A 22,167-nucleotide genomic window follows, 5' to 3' on the forward strand; every position below is an offset into this window, starting at 1 on the left:
TCTGGGGCACGAGCTCTCTCGCTGGCTCTAGGGCTTCATTTGCACAAGCTGCCTTTTTTATTCCCTCGTCCCTAAGCCTCAGGCTGCAGCTGCTCCTCCAGGACTGGCATCGCTTGCACCTGAAGGCACTGGGGCTGCCTGACAGCCCAGGAGCTCCCCCTAATTTTTGTGCCCTATGTGCCTGCTCAGAGGGGATCCAGAAGCACAGAGGCGGTGCCTGCACCCCCAAATCCTGCAGCAAAAGGCAGCAGCAGGCAGATACCACGGCCAGACAGGAGACTGATGTCCTGAGGCTTGTCAAGGCCCTGGGAAAAGAGGCAGGAGCTTGGAGCAGGGTGGCTTGTGTCCCCCCTGGCTACGCCAGCTCATTGTGCTGCCTTCCCTCCTGACACTATCCTGCCGGCCAAGGAAAGCTCCCTGCAGCCTGGTTATCTCTGCCTCAGCCTCACCCAGGCCAGAAGAAGCCCTAAACACAGCCCTGTGCTCCTCAAATTCCACGTGTAGCCAGGGATGGGGCCAGCTGCTTTTTAGAGATCACAGCCCGTGCAGAGCCCTGAATTCCCTCCTCCTGTCCTGCCCAATGCCCCCACGACAGCAAAGAGGACTGGTCACTGGTGGTATATTTATATATCAATACAAATAAAAACAAAACAACTCCCAAAAAAGTAACGACAACAAAAAGGTTTCTCTGAGAGCAAAATAGGAACATTTACAAATACTTCTGGCTCTGGCTTGGATCAAGTTAATGTTAAATACAAAAAAAACCCAACAAACCAAACACAAAAAAAAACCCCAAAAGAAAACAAAACAAAACCTCCCAAACCCTGCGCCCCCCTCCCCCAAGATTATAAAAAAATAAGAATATACACATTCAAAGAGCTTATTACAGTATAAAGTTGGGGAGGCCCAGGCAGTGGCTGGGGCCGGGGCAGAGGCTCGTTGCCTCTCCAGGGTTTGGGGTTTACTCTTGCTCAGCGCTTTCCCAGCCCATGACTCAACGCAGGGCTGGGCCTGCGGGTTCCCAGTGGCAGCTTGGGAAAGCCGGGCAACCTGGAGAGCCGGTCGGTCCCCACGGCCCCGTCACCTCGTACCTAGTGACTCCCTCAGCGCCGCCCAAGGGACAGGGGATGCCGGCGAGCTCAGCACCCCCCGGACAACCCAATCCTCCAGATCCTCCCAGGAGCACAGCTGCTATCTCTCTCCATGGGGAGGATGAGACAAAGAAACAGGGGGGACACCATCGAGTATCCTTGTGCCTCCAGTGGGATGGGCACCGGAGTGGGTACTGGGTCCCAGTGCTGCCCATGAGGGGAAATAAGGGGAAAGGGGGAGACAAGACAGAGCCAGGACCAAACTCACCGCTCCAGCGATCACAGCAGTGAGGTGGCAGGACAGCGGGGACCCTTGGGAGCTGCTAAAGGGGCGGTTGTATATATGTATCTATATAATAGCCGGGGGTCACAGCAGGGGTATATTATATACACACATACATACAGACACACAGATGGAGCGTCAGGTGAGACCGAAGCACGTGCCTCTTCCTCAGCCCCAGGACTGGGAATACATTTCCTAGGACTTTGCAAAGCCCCTCTCTAGGTACATCTTAGGTGGTCCCAACAACAACAAAAAAAACAAAAACGAAAACAAAACAACAAAACCCAACGACTCGAAGAGAAGACAAACCACCTCCCCAACCATCCAAACCCAACCAAAACACGACGGGGAGGAGCCAGAGCCCCTTCCCGTGCCCGCAAAGCGGCAGCCACCGTTTGGGTCGAATAAGGCACAGTTCCATAGCAGTGCTGACAGCTGAGGTGCTCCGGCACCGCCGCCCCCACGGCTCTGCTGAGTCCCGGCGGGCGCCGAGGCGGCACGGGCAGCCCCCGAGGATGGGCAGCAGCGTCTGCAGGGAGGCGGGAGGGTCTCAGTGGCCCGGCGAGCTCTTCTCCTGGGCGGCCCGGCTGTGGTTGGTGAGCAGCAGGCCCTCGCGCTGGGCGTGCTCGAGGATGGCGGTGTAGCAGAAGTAATACTGCTCGGGGGTCTGGATGCTGAAGGCGCGCTGGGTCCGCATGCGCAGCACCGTCTGGTAGATGTTCAGGGTGCCCACGTCCTGCAGCTGTGACAGGCAGATGTCCAGCGCGCAGAAGGTACCTAGGGACGGCGACGGGCATGGCATCAGACACCAAGTGGCACCATCACCGCCCCTTGTGAGAACTGGAGTGGTGGTGCTCAGCCCCACACTGATCTCCTACGGGCATCTGGGGACTTCTCCCAGGTTTGATGGCTGTGGCAAGTCCTGAGGACACGTCTCAGGTCAACCGGCTTGCAAACACATTGTGGGTCCCCAGGCAGGAAATGCCCCAGGGAAGCTGGACCTGTCACCCCACCATCCCCAAACCTCCCCCACACCCATTACCTGTCCTGCCAATGCCAGCACTGCAGTGCACCACGACTGGGGGTCCCCCGGGGTGACCCTTGAAGCGAGGTCCCAGGGCGCTGACAGCCACTCTCTGCTGCTGCTTCACGGCCCCCAAAAAGTCAATGAGAGTGGCGGCGGAAGAGGGGACGCCATAATCTGGCCAGCTCAGGTACTGGAAGTGGGACACCAGCCGCCGCTCCCTGGTCTGGGGAAAGCAGGGGGTTTAGACCCTCTTTCCTCCCCTGATCCCTGGTGCCCCCATGCCATTCCGCCACCAGGCAGCTGTGCCCACGCACCTCTGAGCTGTGGATCTCCAGGATGGTTTTCTTGTAATGGTTGAGGTTCTCTACGCCCAGGTTGGTGATGGTCAGGGCTCCAAAGCACACCTGGAAATCCTTTTCCAGGGGCCAGTACTGGCCGCACTTCCTCCTGCCTCCCTCCTCCAGCCTGGGAGCATGACAATGACAAGCTGGTAATGTCCTCCTTGTCCTGCCTGAGACATCTCCCATGCCACCCAGCCTTGGTCCTTTGGGAATCTCACAGGGACCAAAGAGCCTGTCCTTGACCCAGTGTCCCACCTCTGTGGGGCTCTGGCTGGCATCACTGCTGCAGGATCACTGCACCGAGCCCAGCACTGCTTGTCCCACACCAAAAATGCTCATCTGACACAGAAAAAGAGGGCTGTGTCCCTCCATGAGCGCTCACCGGGTTGTCATCACGATCACCAGGACGTTCTGCTCCCACACCATGCGCCAGAAGTCACCGTAGGTGTTTTCCAGAGGCCCTGCAGGGACAGCCCACACATCAGCCCAAAACCTCGTGGATCTGGGCAACCCCTTGGCCAGCTGCATCCACCAGCCCCCCATCACCTCCCCAGGGAACCACAGCCCTTTCCTGTAGGGGCTGACCCAGGTGTGGCTCCACGAACACAGCCTGGAGCTGCCACTGACTGCTACCCCCAGCACCGTGTCCCTGTGGCTCAGCACTGATCCCGCCTCTCTGCTCAGCCTTGGGCAGATGGGGCAAATCCAGAGGTGGGACAGGGGCAGGGAGAGGGCTGCTGTCACGGATGAAGATGGATCCCCTTGCTCTCTTCCAGGAAAAACTTCAGTCCACTAGCTGGAAACTGAGAGGGGAGTAAATCCACCCAGGGAGGAGTAAATACACCCTGGGAGAAGGGGGACCTGCTGGGCAGCTCCTGGGATGTGCCCCATGACCAGGGGCTGACACTGGGCAGAGAGGTGGAACCCATGGGTGCATCAGGAGCAGAACAACCCCTTGTTGCCTCAGCCATACCCTGAGTGCCAATGTAAGCATTCCTCTGCTTGTAGCCATCCATGAAGCTCGCGTTGATGTAGTCAGTCAGCTGCAGGGAGAAAAGCACGGGTGAGATAAGGCCTCCAGAGCCCTGGGACAGCTGTGCCAGCCTCCACAGGACTGTGGGTTTCCCTCCTGGGCTGGCTCACCTCTGGGCGGCTGTACGGCTTTGCCAGCTTGACACGGGTTTGGTCCAGGCAGGGCACGTCCCCGTACCGGTTCTTATCCTGGTTGTAGGGTGCCCTGGGAGGCGGGGGAGAGGGAAGCAGGGATGTATTCCAGGCCAGGCAAAGGCAGCATCCCTCCCTCTGTGCAAGCCTCTGGGGCCCGTAGCCTGGGCTCTGCTGCCATCACCTGGCCAAAGCCTCGGGAAGCAGAGTCCCGGCCAGGTCCTGGTCCCTGCTGTCCTGTGCGGCTCCCCCTTATTCCCAGAGGCTGCAGGACCCACTAAGGGGGCTCACACCATCCCTAGGCCGGGGCTCTCTGTTGCTAACCCAAAGCACCACACCATGAAGAGGCCGATGGACCCCCATCCAGCAGCAGAAGCGTGGGGTGGGGGGACACGCAGCTTTTTGGGGTGAGAGGGGCACCTGGCTCCCTCCCACCAACTCACAAAGAGCAGACGAAGGTGCCGGCCGGGCTCCTGCGCCGAATGTCTTCGTACTCCTCATAGATGCCACGTTTCTGCTTGTGGCTGACATGATCCAGCAGCTCCTGGAGGGTGACAGACTTGGGCCCGGGGACGTGGACGGAGCCGTTATCTTTGGGGGCCGCCAGCGGCACCAGGATGAGCTCGTCCAGGGGGTCGGGGTGCCCGTTCTGCTGGGGCAGGAACCGGCAATTCCAGCTCAGAGGGTCCAGTTTGAGGGACCCTCCGAGGTACTCAGGGAGGCATTCCCGGGGTAGGTGATCTTTCAGCTCCGACATCTTCACCATCTGCACCTGTGAGAGGAAGGGGAAAGGCAGGGCTGACTCCAAGAAGGCTGGAGAGGATTCACCGGGGATGGGGACAGGGATGCCAAAGGTCTGGTGCTCGGCAGCTTCCAGCACATGGGGCTGAATGGCACAAGCTGCTTCCACCACCTGCACGAAGGGAAAGCAGCCTCAGCCCTGCCCGCTGAGGGTCCTGTGCCAGGAGAGTCCCGTGCCAGGAGGGTCCCCACTCACCCGCTCCCGCAGCTTCTCCTTCAGCAGCAGGCTGATGATGGAGTAGGGCACGCGGAACCACATGGGTGCTCCCACAATGAAAACCTTCTTGAGCCGAGCTGGGAAGGCACCCTGTGGGCGTGAGGAGAGGGTCAGATCCACTCTGCTGTGGCAGGGAACATTTCCCAGCAGAGGTGACAACCAGCACAAGGACCCCATGATGGCAATGCCACATCTGAAGTGTGCCTCGCACGCTCACAGCTGTGCTTGCTCTTATGAGTTGATAAGGAACTAAATTACTTCCTTGGAATTAGGTAAGCAGAGGGTTTGGCTCCGCGGGGAGAGGTGAAGACTGGGATCCGGGATTATGCAAAGAACACACCCCGGCCAGTATTTACTCTTATTGCTTTTTTTTTTCCAGAGAAGGGAGGAGGCACCAAATGCCAGCACGATTAAAAAATAATTTGCATCTGTTTTCCCAAAAGTGCTGCCAGCAGCTGTGAGAGGAATCCAGCCTGGGGACAGCTGATCCCTCCCGCCCGCGCCACACCGCAGCCACAGCCGGGTCCAGCCTGGCAAGCTCCCAGTGCCTTCCCGAGGTCCTGCGGGGCTGCAGCTGGTGCTCCTCGGCCGACCCGTGGTCAGCGTGGTCCGGGGTGCAAATTGATGCCAAAACCACAGGACTTTAGGTTCTTGGTGAGCGACTAGCCCACACACTGTCCCCAGACATCAGTGAACCCCCGGGCACCACCTTGAGCAGGTTGAGGATCTTCTTGCTGAGGTCCAGCTCGAAGTTGGTGTACTGTGACCCTGCCATGTCGTAGATGAATACCAGCCCGTTCCTTTGCGTCTCAAAGCTGAGAGGAGGAAAGAACGTCAACCCCACAACACGCAAACACCTGGCTCCTGCATCAGCAGCTCCACCCCACACTGACCCCCAAAAATCCCTTCCCACGCTTCCCGAAGGACTCACAGACCCAAACCTTGCTTCTGCACTTCCCAGCTGCTCCACCATCTCTTCCTACAACCCTCATTTAAGCCTGACTTGTGCCTTAAGCTTGCCTCAGCAGCATCACCCATGATGGGTAAGGTCAAAAACAGAAAGAGCCCAGCAGGATAAATGGCAGGGGAACGTCCTGGGTTTATATTTTTGGCAGGGCTCACGTTACATCTGGCTGATGGTGGGGCTGCCTCCTCCCCAGCCAGAGCCTGCAGGAATCCGGGTCTTTGCTAAACTGAACCCAGGGCGTGGACAGGGCAAGGCTGCAAAGAGCCTGGTTCAGGGCTTGGGGGATTTTGCTCCCCTGCTGAACAGCTCCATAAGGACGACTGGATGGAGTCAAACCAGGGAATTTCAAGCCATGGGGAGCAGTGATCTCCCTGGGAGGGAACGTGCTCCCCAGGGACCCTCCAGTGTGAAACAGGGTACCCCTGCAGAGGCAGGCTCACCTCTCCACAGCTCGGTCCAGCAGGTAGAAGAGTGCCTGGAGCACCACGTGCTGCACGCTCTTGCTGGGGTGGTGCAGCTTGGCTGTGAACAGGGCGATGGAGGCTCCCGAGGGGTCCCGCACGCTCTGCCGAGGAAACGGGGTCAGGCTCCCGAGCACCCCGTGGAACAGAGCTGGGATAAGCCACCCAGCTGGGGTAACTCCCTGGGGGACACCCCACCTACCAGAATGGTGAACTTCCCACTGAGCAGCTCCGAGCGCAGCGGCTCCTCGTGCGGCTTCAGCTTCACAATCCCCTCCTTCAGCCGCGTCTCCTGCGGGCACGGAGGGCAGTGACACGGGGCACGGGGGGCACAGGCATGGCCCACCTCTGCCCCACGGGGCACCCAGCTGTCCCAGGGAACCTCTGCTCCGTGGGATCATCTTCCAGCACTGCTCCCAGTAACAGAAGGAGCAGCTTTGCAACACCAGGTTGGAAAAGGCATGAATGGATCTATATCCTAAATACATAGGGAAAAGCTCTGAGGGCAGCACACACCAGCCAGGAGGGCACCCCATGAGCTGCTCCCAGAGGAGGGGAAGGGATTGGGATCGGCGAGATCTCCATGGCAACCCGCCTTGGCTGAAAAAGGATTTTCCAGCTGGATAAAACTTGTAAGGGAGAGAGAAAAGAAAAAGGAGCAGGGGGAGGGTGGTCCTAGGGAGCAGGGACCTCCTGCCGAGCAGGAAGCCCTCAGATGGGGGGTTCCGGCCCCTCTGGCTTACCCGGTAGGAGTGGAAGAGCTCGATGGCCCGCAGGACATCAAACTTGCGGGCCATGAGGAACTTGACAGCCACGTTCCAGGAGAGCGGGGACACATTGTACTGGCCTGTCCACTTGTTGATCTCCTCCAGGAACTGCTTGGTTGCCTGTGGGAGAGATCAGGGGCATGCGATGAGACAGGGTGAGAGGAAGAGGAGGAGGAAGAGGGGTGGCCAAGGAGCATCCCTGGTCATTGTTGGAGGTGCAATCCTCAACAGACCCAGCGGGTTCTCAGGGTGAAGCAGGGAGCTCCACCACAAAAGGGGTAAGGGCAGTGGCGATGGAGACCGCAGAAATGCCACATGGGAAAGGGAGGGAAAAATGGCCTGGAGGCTGGGGGACACTTATGGAAAGGAGAGGGGGAGCAAAAGGAGGATTTTACAGGCAGCAAACTCCCATTCAGACACAGCATCCCCAGCACAGCCCCATCAACTGGCAGCGGCCTCCTGGGGCTGCAGCTCCACCACGGGGCAGTGAACTCGGCTGCGGGAACACAGGCAGTGAACAGGGCTGACACTTCAACCTGCAACAGGACATGGACCAGCTCGCCCAGTAACACCAGTTTCACACATACATGCAACACCAGGAGGGTCCCAGGATGCAGCTTTGCCTTCTGCTGTGGATTGATCTCCTGTCCCACGCAGGAGCCCCAGGGGAGACAGGGCAGCGCAGCCCAGTCTTCCTCCGCATCCTGCTCAAAGGATGCAGGCAGCATGGAGGGAGACACCAAAATGCCTTGCTCCCACCCAGGCATACACTAAATAAAACAGCTTCCAAGCTCCCCAGAGCGGAGGATGGTGAGCAAGGAGGCGGAGGAGGGAGGGGAGTGCTGAAGGCTGGCTCCGGGAGGCAGGCAGGCAGGCGGCGGTGTAGGATGTCAGGCACGGAGTTACTGGGAACTATTCAGAGTTACTGGGAGCTATTGAGCCAGAAAAGCTTGTCGGTGTTAATGACTTCCGACAGGAGGAAGCGAAGGGCCGGGGTTTATCGGCGGCGCGAGGCTCGGCAGGGACAGCGAGCCCCTCTCGTGGGATGGGCCAAAGGAGCCCGGCTCACCCCGGGGTCTGTCTCCCAGCACCCTGCAGCCAGGAGCTCCCTAACTTGGTCCCAGAGTCGCACAAAGCAGCCAGGCAAGCACCACAGGAAAATAAATGGGGCAATACAGGAACCATCTTCAGCCTTAACACAGCACACATCCACACATACAGGAATATATTCTATCTGTAAACATATCCTATCCAGTATTTCCTGGGCACACCTCCACTTTGCCAGGGCATAAGTGCAAGGGCACTTTTATCACCCCGAGGCACCCAGCTGCTCCAAATCCGGGGCTGCAGATGCAAACCCAAAACAACAGTGAAGAAGATCCTTCCCCAGCACGGGCAGGATGGTCAAGGTATGGGGTGAGCGCCAGGTACAACTCCCACTTCCCTTGGAAAAAGACCAGAGCCGACACCTCAGCCTGAGCTGGCAATGATACCCCAAGATGACGGGAAGGGAGTCCCCAGATGATGGGAAGAGGAGCCCAAAGGGGATGACGGCAGTGAGGAGAGGATGCAGCCTGCGGTTCAGGTCTGCTTCCTCAACATCTAACCCGTCACACCTCACACAATCCCCTTTCCAGCAGCTGTCACGAGGATGATGGGCTTTTTGCAAGGGGCAGATGCACAAGAACAAGCACTATCTTTGCAGGGCAGTTCAGCCATGAATTCCAGCTTTCCCTGGGAACAAAACCAAATTCCAAACTTACCAGTGCTGCTATTCAACAGCAGGGAGCCAGGCATTACAGAGCTGAGCATCAATGCCAGCCATAGCTCTGCCCCCTTCGTGCGCTCCACTGGGTCTCATCATCATTCCTAGCCCCAATCCCAAATGGATTTATACACATGTCAATCCCAGCGGAGCAGGGATCGCTCCACGTGCCAAAAACAAAGCCTGTGACCCGGAGCTGCAGCAAGAAGTCCTGTTTCTGCAGCACTGGGAGCGAAATTGTCCGTGGCCGGGCGTTTGGAACAATGCTGGTCTTTGGAGGGCTGGCGTCATCCACGTCCCCGCTGCGCTGGAGCAGGGTGGTGACAAAGCCACTGCTGCCGGAATCCAGGGGTTCTTCCAGCCCTCCTCCCCCAGGCAGCAAACCTACCCTCCTTCTTCAGCGTGGGGAAGTGGGGGATAAATCTGTGAAAATTGCAGCTGGGCTGAAAACCTTCAAGGAAAATTGGTTTGGCTCCTTGGGGATAGGCTAGGAGGGAGCTGCAGAGAGCCAGGATATGTCCCAAGGCTGGCCTAAGAGGAGAAGGGTGAATTTCCCCCTGGCTTGCTGTTGGTAACAGGGGAGAGTGGAGGAAATCTTGATGGTCCCAAGAAGGATGAAGGGATGGCAGGAAGGGCATGTTCCAGCCCAAACCACCACTTACCCTCAAAAAGAAGGAAACTTCCATTATTTTGGCTTCCAGGCCATTGAGGGCAGCACAAAAGGTAGCCTTCCCCACACCAAGCTGATGACCCAAAACATCTTTTCACCTTCTCCATCCAATATTCCCAAACAAACCAAACATCTCAGATCCCTCTGCTGGGATGCTCCTCCTACTGCAAACCAGCCTTCCCTGCCACCGCAGGATCTCCAAAACCTCTATTTCTGGAAGCTTTGCCCCCTCCATGACACAGGAGAAACGCAAATCCCAGGCACCTGTGGGGACAGAGGGCACTCCCTCCTTGGACACTCCAAGGACACTCCCCATTCCTTGGGATTTTATCAGCCTGGAGAGAGCGGTGCTGCTCCCAGGAGGAAAGAGCCTGGTAGCTCTGCATTTGCTGAGCACCAGCGCAGGCTGCAGGAGGGGCTCTTCCGTGGAGGTTTTGAGAACTCGGCATCTCCGTCCCAGCCCTCCTAAACCTCCCTGTGGGAACGAAGGATTTTTAAAGGAGAAAACCAACCAACCAGCCAACTGGAAAATCGACCATTTTGGAAGGAAAACGGGACGTTTTTGCCTCGGCTCTGCAGTGCCCGGCGCCACCAACGTGGCCAATGTGACAGCCCGAGGGGGCAGAGGGATCCCGGCAGCTCACCCAGTCCCGCTCCCAGGCTCCACATCCCCATGCACAGGGAAGCCCAGCGGCCGCGGGTGGGCAAGCCTGGGATAGAGGACAAAGGAGAGGACAGGCAGGGATTGCTCCGGCCACCCGGGGCGCCCCGGCCGGCTCCAGGGCCCCGTTCCCCGAGCCCAGCAACATCCTCCCGCGGTGACGCAAGGCCGGCGGAGGAAGCCGGGACGTCACGGGAGGCCTGGGGCGTGGGAAGCGCGTGCACACGCATCCATCCCCACGCACCATCCCCACCGCGGGGAGGCCTGCGAGCGGGGCCACGCTGCTCTGGGGACGTGGGACCCACGCCCCGGCACCCGCGGCAGGGGCCTTGCGAGGGCTCCCGGGGAACGGGAAGGTTGGGGGGTTGCGCGGCTCGGGCTCGTAGGGTGGGTGCTGCGTGGGTTGGGAGGCTGCGGGTTTGGCGGCTGCATGGGTGGGGGGCTGCGTGGGGGTGGGGGGCTTCCCATCGGGAGAATCGCCTGGCAGGGAAAAAAACCAGCCTGGCAACCCGGGCTAGCCAAATAACGATGGGAGAGGAGCGGTGCGCGGATGGAACCCACGGGGTCCTGCCCAGCCCGACCCGGGGAAGAGGAGCCCGGCGGGACGTACCTGCTCCTCCTCGGCGCTGAGCTCCGCGGCCATTCTGCGCGCCGGGCCGGGCCGGGCCGGGCCGAGCCGAGCCGGGCTGGTCTAGGCGGAGGACGCCCCGGCGGAGCCCATCCCCGGCGCTGCGGGCACCGGCCCCTCCCGGCGGCGAGGGCGGCTCCGCCCCGGGGGCCCCGCCGAAAGTGCCGAGAAAATTAAAATTAAATAGAAAAAAAAAAGGAAAAATTAAATATCTATGCGTGCGTGTGCGTGTGTTGGTGCGAGCCCCCCGGGAAGTTTGGCTCGGCCCGGGAGCGCCGCTCGGCTGGGCCGGGCCGAGCCGAGCTCCCGCCCCGCTCCGCTCTGCCCCGGCGGGGGCGGCGGCAGGAAGCGCCCGCAGCCCCCGGTCCCTCCTCCCCGTCCCCTCCCCGCGGCTCGGTCGAACCCGCAGGGCGGGCGGGGGACAGGAAGCCCTCCCCGGCGGGGGGGCGAGCGGGGGACAGCAGCCGGGATGGGGCCGGAGGGGCCCGGTGCCCCCCCGGCTCCGCGGCGGCTCCCCCAGCCCCGGTTCCGGCCGCGGCAGGCGGGAGCGCCGCCGCTAAAATGGTGGCAGCATCCTCCTCCCTTTGCTGGTGCTGGATAAAATTCCCGGCAGCCGCATCCTCCCTTGCTGTTACTGGATAAAATTCCCGGCACAGCTTTCTCCCTTGCCGGCATTCCAGCCGCGCAGCCTTCCCCCCACGAGCAGGAGTCCGGGGTTTCCAGGCGTCTCTTTCCACTCCCTTCTCTACGGTCCCTAAATTGCATTTCCCAGCCGAGCGCAGGTGTCGGCGCCTGCCTGGATGGAGAGTCCCGAGGCTCCTCCGGGAAGGAGCGGGGATCCCGGGAAGCACAGCAGCGGTCGCTCAAAAAAGCCAGGCCCTGGGACAAGGGGACATTTTGTTCAGCCGAGGAGCACTGTGCTGGCAGCGTGCCTGCAGCCGGAGCCTGTCCACCTAACTGGGAGAAAATGGAAGTAGGGCAGAGGGAAGGGGTTGAGAGCCCCGGCTGGATGAGGGCTCCAGGCTGGCTCTGTCCCCCAGCGCCCCAGGCCACGTCTCCTGGTCGAGCTGCCCGCTCAGCTCTCCTGCCCCAGGCCGAATTTCAGCCCCCGGTGGGGTGACCCCTCCAGTGGAGCTGCTGCCTGTTTCAGCCGGGAGTGTGGGATCGCACCCAGCAAACAGAACAGTCACGGCACCACACTGTGCTGGCTCCTGTGACTTCCGTTTGACACCCTCCCTCCAAAAACAGCCTTTCGTTCCCAACAGGAATTGTAACGCAAATATTTATTTCTCCAGCTCAGCTCATGCTTTTAAAAGGGAAACTATGAGGCATCATCTGGAGCCGGCGGGAAGCTGCAGTCGCTTCCCTCTTGCTCTCCTCCATCAGCGCACACAGCCCCTCTTCGGCTGTATTTCCTCTCCTTCCCTCCTGGAGGACCTTGGAAGGCTGCTGGAGGGCAGTAACCTGAGCTGCAGCTTTCTCTGCCCTAAGGGATGCACAAATCTTCCATCCAGATGCCCACCTCCGGGTTTAATTGCCTGATGGAAGGAAAACTGTGCTGACAGGAGGCTGAATGTGGTATCCTGCTCAGCGCTCTCCCTGCAGACGTCTGCCAACCAGGGAGGCTGAAGGTGGGAACCTTTGAGGGACGGGGAGGTTAAGGCAGTCCAGGGACTCATCCTCTTTCCCTGGGTCAGCTGCTTCACATGTTAAAAAAATAATACCGAAACCAATAACTTAAGCAGCTGTTTGAAAGTGACAGCTCCGAACACTGCGGGGCCGTGGTGCCGCTTCCCTGGCGGGGAAGAGGAGCGGAGGGCAGCCCCCTCCCACAGCCAGGCCAGTTCCTGCTGCCCGCTGCTATCATCAATAGCGCTGCACAGCCAGATGGTCGCACACAGCCCACACGCTTGGCACAGAAACCAGGCTCTTTCTGGGAAAAACAGGGGGTGCAAGGGCAGGATACAAGCGCACCCGCTATCTGCAGGTGGCCATCCCCACTCTCAGTATCTCCTCCAGGGGAATTTCCATAGAGAGCTGGGAGGAGAGCCCCCAACGCTGCCTTGAGCTTGGTATTTCATCTGCCTCCTTTTCATCCCTCTCTGGAAACCAGCCTGGGGACAGTGAGAACAATCATTTCATCCCCCAAAACCAGGGAGGGGGAGCAGCCGCTGCTTGGAAGGTGGGGTTGGGCTGGGATGAGAAAGACAGGACAAGAGACTGAAGTACCTCGATGTGCAGAGAATTAAACCCACACAAGCGTTTCCTCTGCTCCAGTCAGCACTGGAACCAATTTTTCAATCCCTATTTGGGAGGCACAGCACGCATCCACCCTTAGGTAGCAGGAAGACGCTCAAGAATTTGTCTTTCTGAGAAACCTTTTATTTGGCACGATCAATGGTAGCGTTTTTCAGAGAGAACCCATTCCTTCCTCCCCCCACTGAGAGAAGCCTCGAGGAGAGAGAGGCTTCTGCCGCGCTCGCGCTGCACAAAGCCCTGCTCCAAGGCAGGTCCTGCTGCAAGGCAGGGAAATTTAGATTTTCCCAAGAATGTGTGGGTGTGGACAGTCCAGCCTTTGGATTTACAGCAGCTCACTGCAAACTTTTTGTTAGTAACAACTTTCATTGGAAAGGCCTCAGAAAACAGCTGGATCAAAGGCTGAGAAGCCCTGATTTCCAAGGCTGGGAAGGTGGGGCTGCTGCAAGGGTCACATGCAGCAGCTGCACCTCAGAGGTCCAAGCACTGTTCCTATGCTGGAGTTTTGCCAAGACTCTAACAGAAGCAGGGTCAGGAACTGAACTGCATCCCTGCACTATGGGGACAGATCATTTCCCAACACATGACTGCTTTAGTGAAGAACCAGACAATCCTGTAAAGGCCTCACAGAAGTCCTGGCAAAGAGTATGCAGTAACAACACAAAAAAATCCAGCAGCACCTGGGGCAAGATATTCCACTGTCATGCCCTTTAAACAAAGCCATCCTATCATAATTACTCTGCTCCCTCTCAGGAGCACGAGGCACAGTGAAGAGCAGGGAGCCTTTTCCCTGCTCTCTGCCCAGCTGGGCTGTCCCAGCAGCTCAACTCTCCATCTGGCTCACTGCTCCATCCCGGCCCTCCGGAGACTTTTCTGGCTGAGGGGTGGACAAGTGTTCCAGCTCGTAGTGTCCGTTCCTCGCGGCCGCCTCGCCGCCGGGGTGGCCCTTTTCCGCCGCCAGCTTTTTACTCCTCTTGCTCTCGATGATCTGCTGGAGCTGCCGCCCGGCGTAGTCCGGCTTGGCCGTGAGCTCGGTGGCGGGCACGGCGAGCCCCAGGATCTCGGGGACCATGTAGGGCCGGAGCCAGCCCACCAGCGGGGTGCTGCCGGGCGTGTAGTGGGTTTGCTTGTGGTAGAAGAGCAGCCCGTCCACCTGCGGGCAGGAGAGAGAATGAATGAAAGGGCAGAGCTGAGGCTCCTGCAGGTGAATGACCGGGCACCAGACAACGGTTCTGCTCTCTGTTTGCAGGCCAAAACCACCAGCTGGATCATTTTTCCTCAAGCAGTGCAATAAATAGCGGAAGGGAAAGGAGAAACCTGCAGAGCGCTGCCCTGAAAGACCAGCGACTCCCAGATGGCTTTAAATTGTCAAAGGCAAATGAGTCCAGCTCGGTGTCGGCACAGAGCAACGTCCTCTGGATGCTTTCATCCCATTCTGCAGAAAAGCCAGAGAGTCTCTGAATAAGGCAGCCCACTTTACTGGATTAGGGCTATTTTAAATAATACATTTGGAAAGTAATTAGCCCGAGTGTGTGACGCCAAGGAGCCCCGATTCCTAACAGCTCCTTCAGCTGGCTTATGCCAAAAAAATTCTTAATGTTTCCCAGGAGAGAACTTCTCCTAGCAATCAGTGACAGTTAAGGGCACTCAGGACTTTAAAGGTTTAGGCCCTAACTCTTGTGCTACTATTTCCACACTCTGCAGTGCTGCAGCTGGCTGACGTTTTCCCCACTTCCCCACCGTGCTCAGGGATTCTCATCGCCCCTCTTCCCACGCTTCCCAGGGGTGTGCTCTGCAAGGTTGGATCCTGCTGTCAGGCTGACTAATGCTGGAGGTGGTGCTTCTCTTAGCTCAGCTTTACAAGCTCTTAAAAGGCCATTTGGCTACGAGGAAGAGTGGCTGAGTGGGCAGAAAAGAGGAGAACAAGAGCCCACCTCTGGATGAACTGCTCCCAGGCCCTTCCCTGATCCTACAGCCTCCAGAACAGAAACACTGGCTGAGCACAATGTCCACTTCTGCTCCACAGATGCTAACCTCTGGCAGAGAGGGTAAAGCTTCTGGCACTATTCTGTCCATAATTTTCAGTCACTGTGAACATCTTGCAAAATAATCCCAGAAAAAGGGGGATTTCTGTGCTAGGAAAACATAAAACCAGAACAGTAAACATCATGATGAGCTTGTGCAACCCCTCTGGACATATAAAGTGAAAAGCTTTTCCCCCCCTGCCTCCTGGCAAGAATCAGATTCTGCAGCACTCCAGTACGTCCAGCCCATTCCTGTGGGTGCGTGGCACTCGATGAGCAACGGGGATTCTCCGGCACCCACAGGAATGTTTCGGGAAAGATCAGAGCCTGGAAGGCCTTCCAGAGCACTCTAAATACCTTCCCCAAGCTGGAGAATTCAAAGGAGTTCAGCCTGGTGAGTTAGGGCTGGTTCCCCACTCCCTGATTTCAGTGACTCCTATATTCCTTCCCGTTTATTCAATTTGTTGGCCGGGTCCATACCCCGAGTCACCACAGTGACAGTGGCCACATCAGAACGAGGATTAACACTGTCCCTGAAAGCCCAAACCTCAGGAGAGACTGGCCTGGCAGGATTTAACATTCCACAACCATGCTTTCCAGATTTTAGGTGCTTAACAGTCCTCCCATTGCTAAACATCAGGGTTTCTCAGAGGCTTTGGCTCCCCTGCCTTCATGGAAAGCATGGTTTTACTCAGATCTGTGAGAGGGACAGTAGCTCTTAAGATCCACTTCAAAAACCACTTGAAATTCAGAGCCAGTCAAGTGATCCAAAGTCTACTGACTTCCAGGGAATAAGAGTCCACTGGATACAGTGGATCAGGCCCTAGCTCTGAGGTTACAGATTAACTCTGAAGAAGACGCAGATCTGAAAGCACCGACCTCCTCTGTGGCCACCACACACACAGGATCCCGGTCAGCATCAAAAGATGCTGGCTCCAGACTTAAGACCACCTCTGCTACCCTCCACCCATAGTTGGGATGTATTTTGCCTCCTGCAAAGTTTATTCTGTTCTGTGCCGGTGGTAGAAGGTGTTTTTGGGGATTTTTGGGCTCCCTCTTGTGGCACACCACAGAGACCCGCAGCTCCCTTCTTCCTGGAAAAAGCACCACGCTTCCTGGGCTGTTGGGGCTGCTTTGAGCCAACGTGCACCACGTTTTGCATCTTGGGGTCACACCCAGATACAGCAGAGGGCCTGGGGGGGGCAAGTCACAGCTGGATTACACAGCTGGAGCCCGTTCAGCTCCATCTCCTGCTCCGGAGTTTCGCAATGGCCTCCTTTGTAGCCCAGAAGTTTGCTGCTCTGACGGCAGCGGGCAAAGGCTCCTCAGCCTTCCCTCACGGGAGCAGATGCCGCAGGAGGGAATGAAGACTTTACTCGGGAAAGCCAGGAAAGACTGTTCCTACAGAGGCACTTGGAGCATTCATTATTGAGCAAGCCAGCTGTAAGAAAGCTGGGAAGCCTCTTCAATCCATGTTCAGAGCAAGGTCTGGCAAGACCAGCGAGGGGTTGGGACTTTCCAACTTGCTCTGATGACTGTCCTGGCTTTCACAAGCAGAAAGCAAAGCCAGCCAAGTTGGTGCCCTTAACTTAAACCTACACCTATTTCAATGGCTAACTCAGGATGGGAGGCCATGAGAGACACTGTCACATCAACGTGGCTTTTGGCTTCGTGGGACAAGAAATCTCTGTGCAAGCTGTTCCTGACGTAGGGCTGAGACTGGGCACTCCCAGGAACAGCTGCAGCCACTGGAGGAGCTCTGGCTCACAGATGCTGTCACTGTCACCGGGTCGGAATGCCACTGCCTCCTCCATCCCCTTCCCTTGCAGTGACAAGTCAGCCAGGGCAGGCAAAAGCAGCCAGAGCTGATTCTACAAGGGCCTGCGACTCACTGCTGGCAGCCACACGGAACTGAGCTGGGTGGCACGTGGCTTTGCCTGTCCTGCCATCCCCCAAAGGTCAAAACAGCACAACAGCTGTGGCATGGGAAGTTTAGAGTGGATATAGGAAATATCTTCCCCCAGGGGATGGTCAGACACTGGAATAGGCTCCCCAGAGCAGCAGCCATGAGCCCCAAGCTTGCCAGAGCTCAGGGATCCTTTGGACAACACTCTCAGGCCCAGGGTGGGATTCCTGGAGGTGTCCTGTGCAGGGCCAGAGTTGGACTTTGATGCTACCAGCAGGCCCCTTTCCTCTCAACATCGTATGATTCTACTTTTAAAGCTGATGAAGCAAACGCAGGTGTCCTGCTCAGTCATTTCTGTCACAGCCAAGTGCCCCCAGCTCCAGTACATCTCAGGCACTCATCATAAACACCCAAACCACCCAGAAACCATTGGGATCTTACCACCACCCTTCTCCTTCTTCCCTCCAAACAGCCAGCTGCCTTGTTGGAAGCACCAACACCAAGGAAACGTACACAGGCCCACCCAGGGCAGCGGTCAGTACCAGTTTTGGCCCTAAACAGGACAGCTGTCCATCACTCCTATGTGAACCTCACTCGTGCTGCTGTGGAGGCAGCCTGAGTGTCCTCTGATGCCAAATCCTCTGATTTTAGACACAGCCAACTGCAGCAAGAGCAGCACAAACCCAGGGAGTGCCGTGGTTGAACTCCTGCTCGTTTGTGTGGTTGAACGAGGTGTGTGACAAGGCAACAGATCAAACATGGGCATAAAGGCATCTATCCTACACACAGGAAACAGCAACTTGGCAAGCTTTCTGCAGCCTCAGGAGAGCAAATTCCCAAGGAGAGGGGATGCACCTCTCTCCCAGCACTGGCAGAGCTGTTGCTAAGGCTGGGGTCCCGGCCCCCACTTGAGTGTTCTCACCTCAAAGGGGAAGTCTGTAGCCAGCAGCTCACACAGGCTGTCCGAGGAGCAGGGGAAGTTCTGCAGGCCCACGAATTTGTACTGGAAGAGTAAGAGAGGGTTAGAATAGGCAACTCTCTGGTCTACAGGAGAACAAGTTGCTGCACTGGTGTGCAGGCAGCTAAAAAGGAAGGATTCCTCCATTGCAGGATGTGGCATAAGAGGGAAAGGGTGAGGAACAGCTCCCACATACTCCTGATACCTTTTTTCCCAAGCACCTAAGACTGCAGGAAGGACTTTTCAGGAGACCTGACCCAGAGATGCTCTTCTAACCAAAATAGAAAATGATGACCTCCGGGCAGGATGCAAAGCAGACAGACGTCTGCTCCAGGCTGCTGCCTCAGCCAAGCCAATCTTTCCACCCAGGAAATGAAAGCTGAAACGACCCCCACCTCCATTAGGTAGTTATCTTCTGGATATTCCTGCTGGGAGTCAGGACAGGATGTTCTCTGAACACAGACACCCTCACGGCAGTCAGCCCCATTTTTCACCGAGATGCTCAGCTCACAGGAGCTGCTCTGCTTGGCCATGTCTGAGCAGACAAATCTCTCATGTCTGTACCCAAAATTCACATTCCAAGCTGCTGTGGACTCTAGGTCTGACCCCCATGTGTAAGCCTTCAAAGGAAGACTTTTTATTCTGGCTCAGCAGGGACTCTGGGTGGCAAGCCAGCATTCATCCTGACAACTTCAATGATCAGTTTAAACAGAGGGAAGGCTTAAAGCTTTACAAACCCACAAGACTGCCAGAATAAACCCCATTGTAGTCAGGCTGCCAACCAACACTGCTCCTGAAGAAACCACACTGGCTTTCCATTCCATTACAAGGGAAAGCTAAAAACAGCATGGAAGTTAGTTGATACCCTGCAGTGTGATCTCCCTCAGCACTTTGGATGGGGGGGGAAAACCCCACTAAACTCATTTACAATATGCAGTGGTTCTATTCACATCCTGACCACGGCAGCCCATTTCATCAGATCTACGCTTTGAAGCCTGATCTGTGAGGGGAAAGTTAAAAAAGGAAAAAAAGCTTCCACTTGTGACAGAAACTGCTGAAGCCTGCTGAACAGGAGAGCTTACCCCCGCCAGCCTCCTCCTCAGTACAAAAGGACTTACTGGATTAATCCTGCTTTTCTCTCCCAGCCCTTCCTCCTCTTGGAGTTTTGAGGAGAGCCAGAAGAATCTGAAGTCAGTCTGTGAAAGGAGGCAGAGTTAGTGACCATTCACCCCACATCACCTGGCAGCCTCTGCCCAGCACCTTTGTCCCTCTGCACTCACCTAGGAGATTTACAAACTTGACTTCATCTGCAGAAACAGCACCCCAAACCCTGCTGCTCCCCCCCAAAAACACGTACACACTTATCCAGCAGCCCTAAAGCTGTAAAGATGCTGGTGCTTAGGAGAAATACCTGCCTTCTGCAGAGTGAGCCTCACTCAATGCTGGAGCAAAGCAGCTCAGGGAACACCAGGGAGGGCAGGGCTCAGTACCTGGCAGTCATAAACAGGGTGTCCTCTCCAGCACATCACGTCCAGGATGTAGTAGGTCTGCTGGGCCTCGTTGTAGATGCAGTCCAGGATGCTGTACACTGCACACACAAACACAGGGAGGTCCAGACCTGCTCCTAGCACTGCCCAAGCCAGCTGGCAAATACCAGGTCCCAGCTCTCTGACATTAATCCTGCCCTGATGGGGGACTCTGGCGTGCAGAGGGGTCCCCTCCTGCTAGCACGAACTGCAGCCCCAAAAAGCCTTGAGCTTGAGGAGTCCCACGAGACTGCATCAGAGGCACAACAAGCAAGGGCGTGTTTCAGGAAATGGCATTTGCCAGACCATAAGCCTCTCTTTTTGGGGCAAAAAAAAAAGAATTCCAAGACATATCAAGGCAGATGACACCATACAAAGGTCTCTGTCAGAGGACAGAGAGGATGTCGGGGTTTAAGAGGGTCAGTCAAACAGGAAGCTTGTTAAAAGATGTGGCAGGACATGGGGCAATGGTTTTAAACTGGAAAAGGGCAATTTTAGATTAGCTGTTAGGAAGAAATTCTTTCCTGTGAAGGTGCTGAGTCCCAGGCACAGGTTTCCCAGAGTAGCTGTGGCTGCCCCACTCCTGGAAGTGTCCAAGGCCAGGCTGGACAGGGCTTGGAGCACCCTGTTTTAGAGGAGGGTTCCCTGTTCTTGGCAGGGCAGTGGAACAAGATGAGCTTTAAGGTCTCTTCCAACCCAAACCACTCAGGGATTCTATGTGCTTATAAAGGCATCTGATACTGTTCCCCTTTAGTTACCTACAGAGATACAGAAACTGAAGCTGACCACCCCAGCACAAAAAAGGGGCACAGCGCCTTGGGGGACCTGGGGGAGCTGGAGGAGCAGCACTGGGCCTGTCAGCACACACAGACTCCCAGGCAGTTCCCCTCTCTCTGTCCCAGATCCTCCTCACACCTGTACCTTTGTCACTGGTTGAGTTGTGCCGGTTTCCCCCTGGCAGCAGGGATGGGAACCTGTTGACACAGAAGCCACTCTTGGTGTAAGCTGCTGTTGTGCCCTGTGAGGGAAAAAGGAGAGAAAAAACCCAGTCGAGCCAGTTTTATGTTGGCTGTGAGTGGGTAGACATCCTTTATCAGGTGGTGGAAGCCCACTTACCCTGGAGGCCACGACAAGAGCCCTTTTCCCGACGGGACACACCACCACAACCCACTCCTGCTCCAGGTCTGAGGGGACATCCACCAGCCACTCTGACAGCATCAGCTACGGAGAGCCCAGGGAGAAGAACCAGTCAGAAACAGCTCTCCTGAAGTTATGGACAACCAACAGCTCGAGGGTAAAGCAAGGAGGTTTTGACTCTGCTTGGACACTGGGGTGTTTTAAGGGCAGCTGGCACTGCTTGTCACCCTCCACAGGGCTCCTTCCCTCCCCTCTAATGCAAGTCCATGTCCTGCCTAACCCATTCTTCCGCAAGCCTTTCTCTTGCTTCCCAGCTGCTGACTGAGCTTCAGACCACAGCACAGGGCTCACAGCCCTTGACTGGGCACCCCACACCTTGGTCCCCGCTCCAGCACTTTATTTTTAAAAACACGGCAGGGCTTAGAGATTCCAAAACGTCAGGAGTAAAGAGCCTGGACAGGCTGACCCCTCCAGAGGTTGCCTAAGTGGCTGAGTGTTATCTAGGACTGATCCAGCACCCAGGCTGATAAAACCCAGCTGAATTTGTCCCTTATTTCCTTTGCAAACACAGGGAAGCAGAAATCTTTAGCTGAATACTGCCTAACAGGGTACTCATGCTGCTGGCTGAGCTGAAATCTCCCGAAGTGGGGAACACGGTGATGCAGAATGATTGGAATCACTGACCTTCGAGGTCTTTTTAACCTAAGTGATTCTAAAGCAGATCCCATCTCCACGTGTTTTCCATTTGAACTCAGCGTGTTCCGGGGGTGAACTAAGCACAGTTTCTCTGCGAGCACCACGGCGGGCAGGACTCTGAGCCCCCAGATGGCCATCACCGTGGCCTCAAACCACCCCGCACCCCTGCCCCACAGCCGCAGCTCGCCAGGGGGACACAGGTGGCTGCTCACCTGATTGGCGTAGCGCTTGGGCAGCTTTTTGCCAGCATCCACGTCCATCGCCTCTTCCTCCGCATCTTCCCCTTCTCTGTCCTCGTCCTCGCTCTCCACCCCTGCCCAGTCATCCTCCGCCAGCCTCCTGGCATGGTTCACGTAGTCCAGCCGCCTCCTGGGGTCGAGGGAACAACCCGGCGGGGTGTCAGCTCACCCACGGCACCCGCGGCCCGGGCCGCTCCCCTCAGGCAGCTCCTGGCCGGCCCGCCGCGCCCCGCGCTCCCATCGCGGCGGCTCCCATCCCGCCCGCTGCCGCGCTCACTCTCTCTGGATGCGGAGGAGGCGCTGCCGGCGCTCGGCCTGCCCGGGGCCGCCGCGGGGCTTGTAGGCGGCCAGCCGGGGGTGCGGCGCGGCCGGGCTGCAGGGCCCCGCCAGCCCCACGCCCGCCGCCAGCGCCGCGCTCAGCTCCTCCATGGCAACCCCGCGCCCGCCGCGCTTCCGCCCGCGCCGCCCGCAGCGCCCCCGCGTGGCGCGGAGGCCCCGCGCCCCCCTCAGCCCGCTCGTCCCGTGCCTCAGTTTCCCCCGCGCCCGGGCACCGGGACGGGCGCGCTGCGGGCCGGGACCGGG

At 57.4% G+C, this 22,167-nt stretch overlaps 2 protein-coding genes across 2 annotated transcripts; both read right to left on the bottom strand.

Annotated features, from left to right (window-relative positions):
* Positions 1–602: 602 nt before the first annotated feature.
* PTPN9 (protein tyrosine phosphatase non-receptor type 9) lies at positions 603–11,984 on the bottom strand. The gene is made up of 13 exons (XM_038146939.1): positions 10,826–11,984; positions 7,096–7,239; positions 6,555–6,644; positions 6,332–6,456; positions 5,634–5,739; positions 4,904–5,014; positions 4,350–4,678; positions 3,886–3,979; positions 3,716–3,785; positions 3,125–3,203; positions 2,716–2,866; positions 2,417–2,624; positions 603–2,151 (listed from the first exon to the last, which is right to left on the bottom strand). Exons 1-13 carry the CDS (start codon positions 10,856–10,858, stop codon positions 1,925–1,927), a joined length of 1,767 nt encoding a protein of 588 aa, XP_038002867.1. The 5' UTR covers positions 10,859–11,984; the 3' UTR covers positions 603–1,924.
* A 1,219-nt stretch (positions 11,985–13,203) lies between these two features.
* On the bottom strand, positions 13,204–22,159 carry SNUPN (snurportin 1). Its single transcript, XM_038147243.1, has 8 exons — positions 21,863–22,159; positions 21,559–21,715; positions 20,630–20,734; positions 20,435–20,531; positions 19,478–19,575; positions 19,106–19,183; positions 17,952–18,032; positions 13,204–14,252 (listed from the first exon to the last, which is right to left on the bottom strand). Exons 1-8 carry the CDS (start codon positions 22,012–22,014, stop codon positions 13,923–13,925), a joined length of 1,098 nt encoding a protein of 365 aa, XP_038003171.1. The 5' UTR covers positions 22,015–22,159; the 3' UTR covers positions 13,204–13,922.
* Positions 22,160–22,167: the final 8 nt, after the last annotated feature.

This window comes from Motacilla alba, chromosome 10, assembly GCF_015832195.1.
Source record: "Motacilla alba alba isolate MOTALB_02 chromosome 10, Motacilla_alba_V1.0_pri, whole genome shotgun sequence".
Taxonomy (NCBI): domain Eukaryota; kingdom Metazoa; phylum Chordata; class Aves; order Passeriformes; family Motacillidae; genus Motacilla; species Motacilla alba.

What these genes read in the sequence shown, in the direction of transcription:
- PTPN9 (XM_038146939.1), bottom strand. Translation starts at nt 10,858, where the DNA reads ATGGCCGCGGAGCTCAGCGCCGAGGAGGAGCAG. An exon ending in AGCCGTACAGCCGCCCAGAG is followed by an intron (nt 3,786 to 3,885) that starts GTGAGCCAGCCC and finishes TTCTCCCTGCAG; the next exon opens with CTGACTGACTACATCAACGC. An exon ending in TGCTGGCATTGGCAGGACAG is followed by an intron (nt 2,152 to 2,416) that starts GTAATGGGTGTG and finishes CGCCGTCCCTAG; the next exon opens with GTACCTTCTGCGCGCTGGAC.
- SNUPN (XM_038147243.1), bottom strand. Translation starts at nt 22,014, where the DNA reads ATGGAGGAGCTGAGCGCGGCGCTGGCGGCGGGCGTGGGGCTGGCGGGG. An exon ending in AGAAAAGCAGGATTAATCCA is followed by an intron (nt 18,033 to 19,105) that starts GTAAGTCCTTTT and finishes TTACTCTTCCAG; the next exon opens with TACAAATTCGTGGGCCTGCA. An exon ending in CTACAGACTTCCCCTTTGAG is followed by an intron (nt 14,253 to 17,951) that starts GTGAGAACACTC and finishes TCCTGCCCGCAG; the next exon opens with GTGGACGGGCTGCTCTTCTA.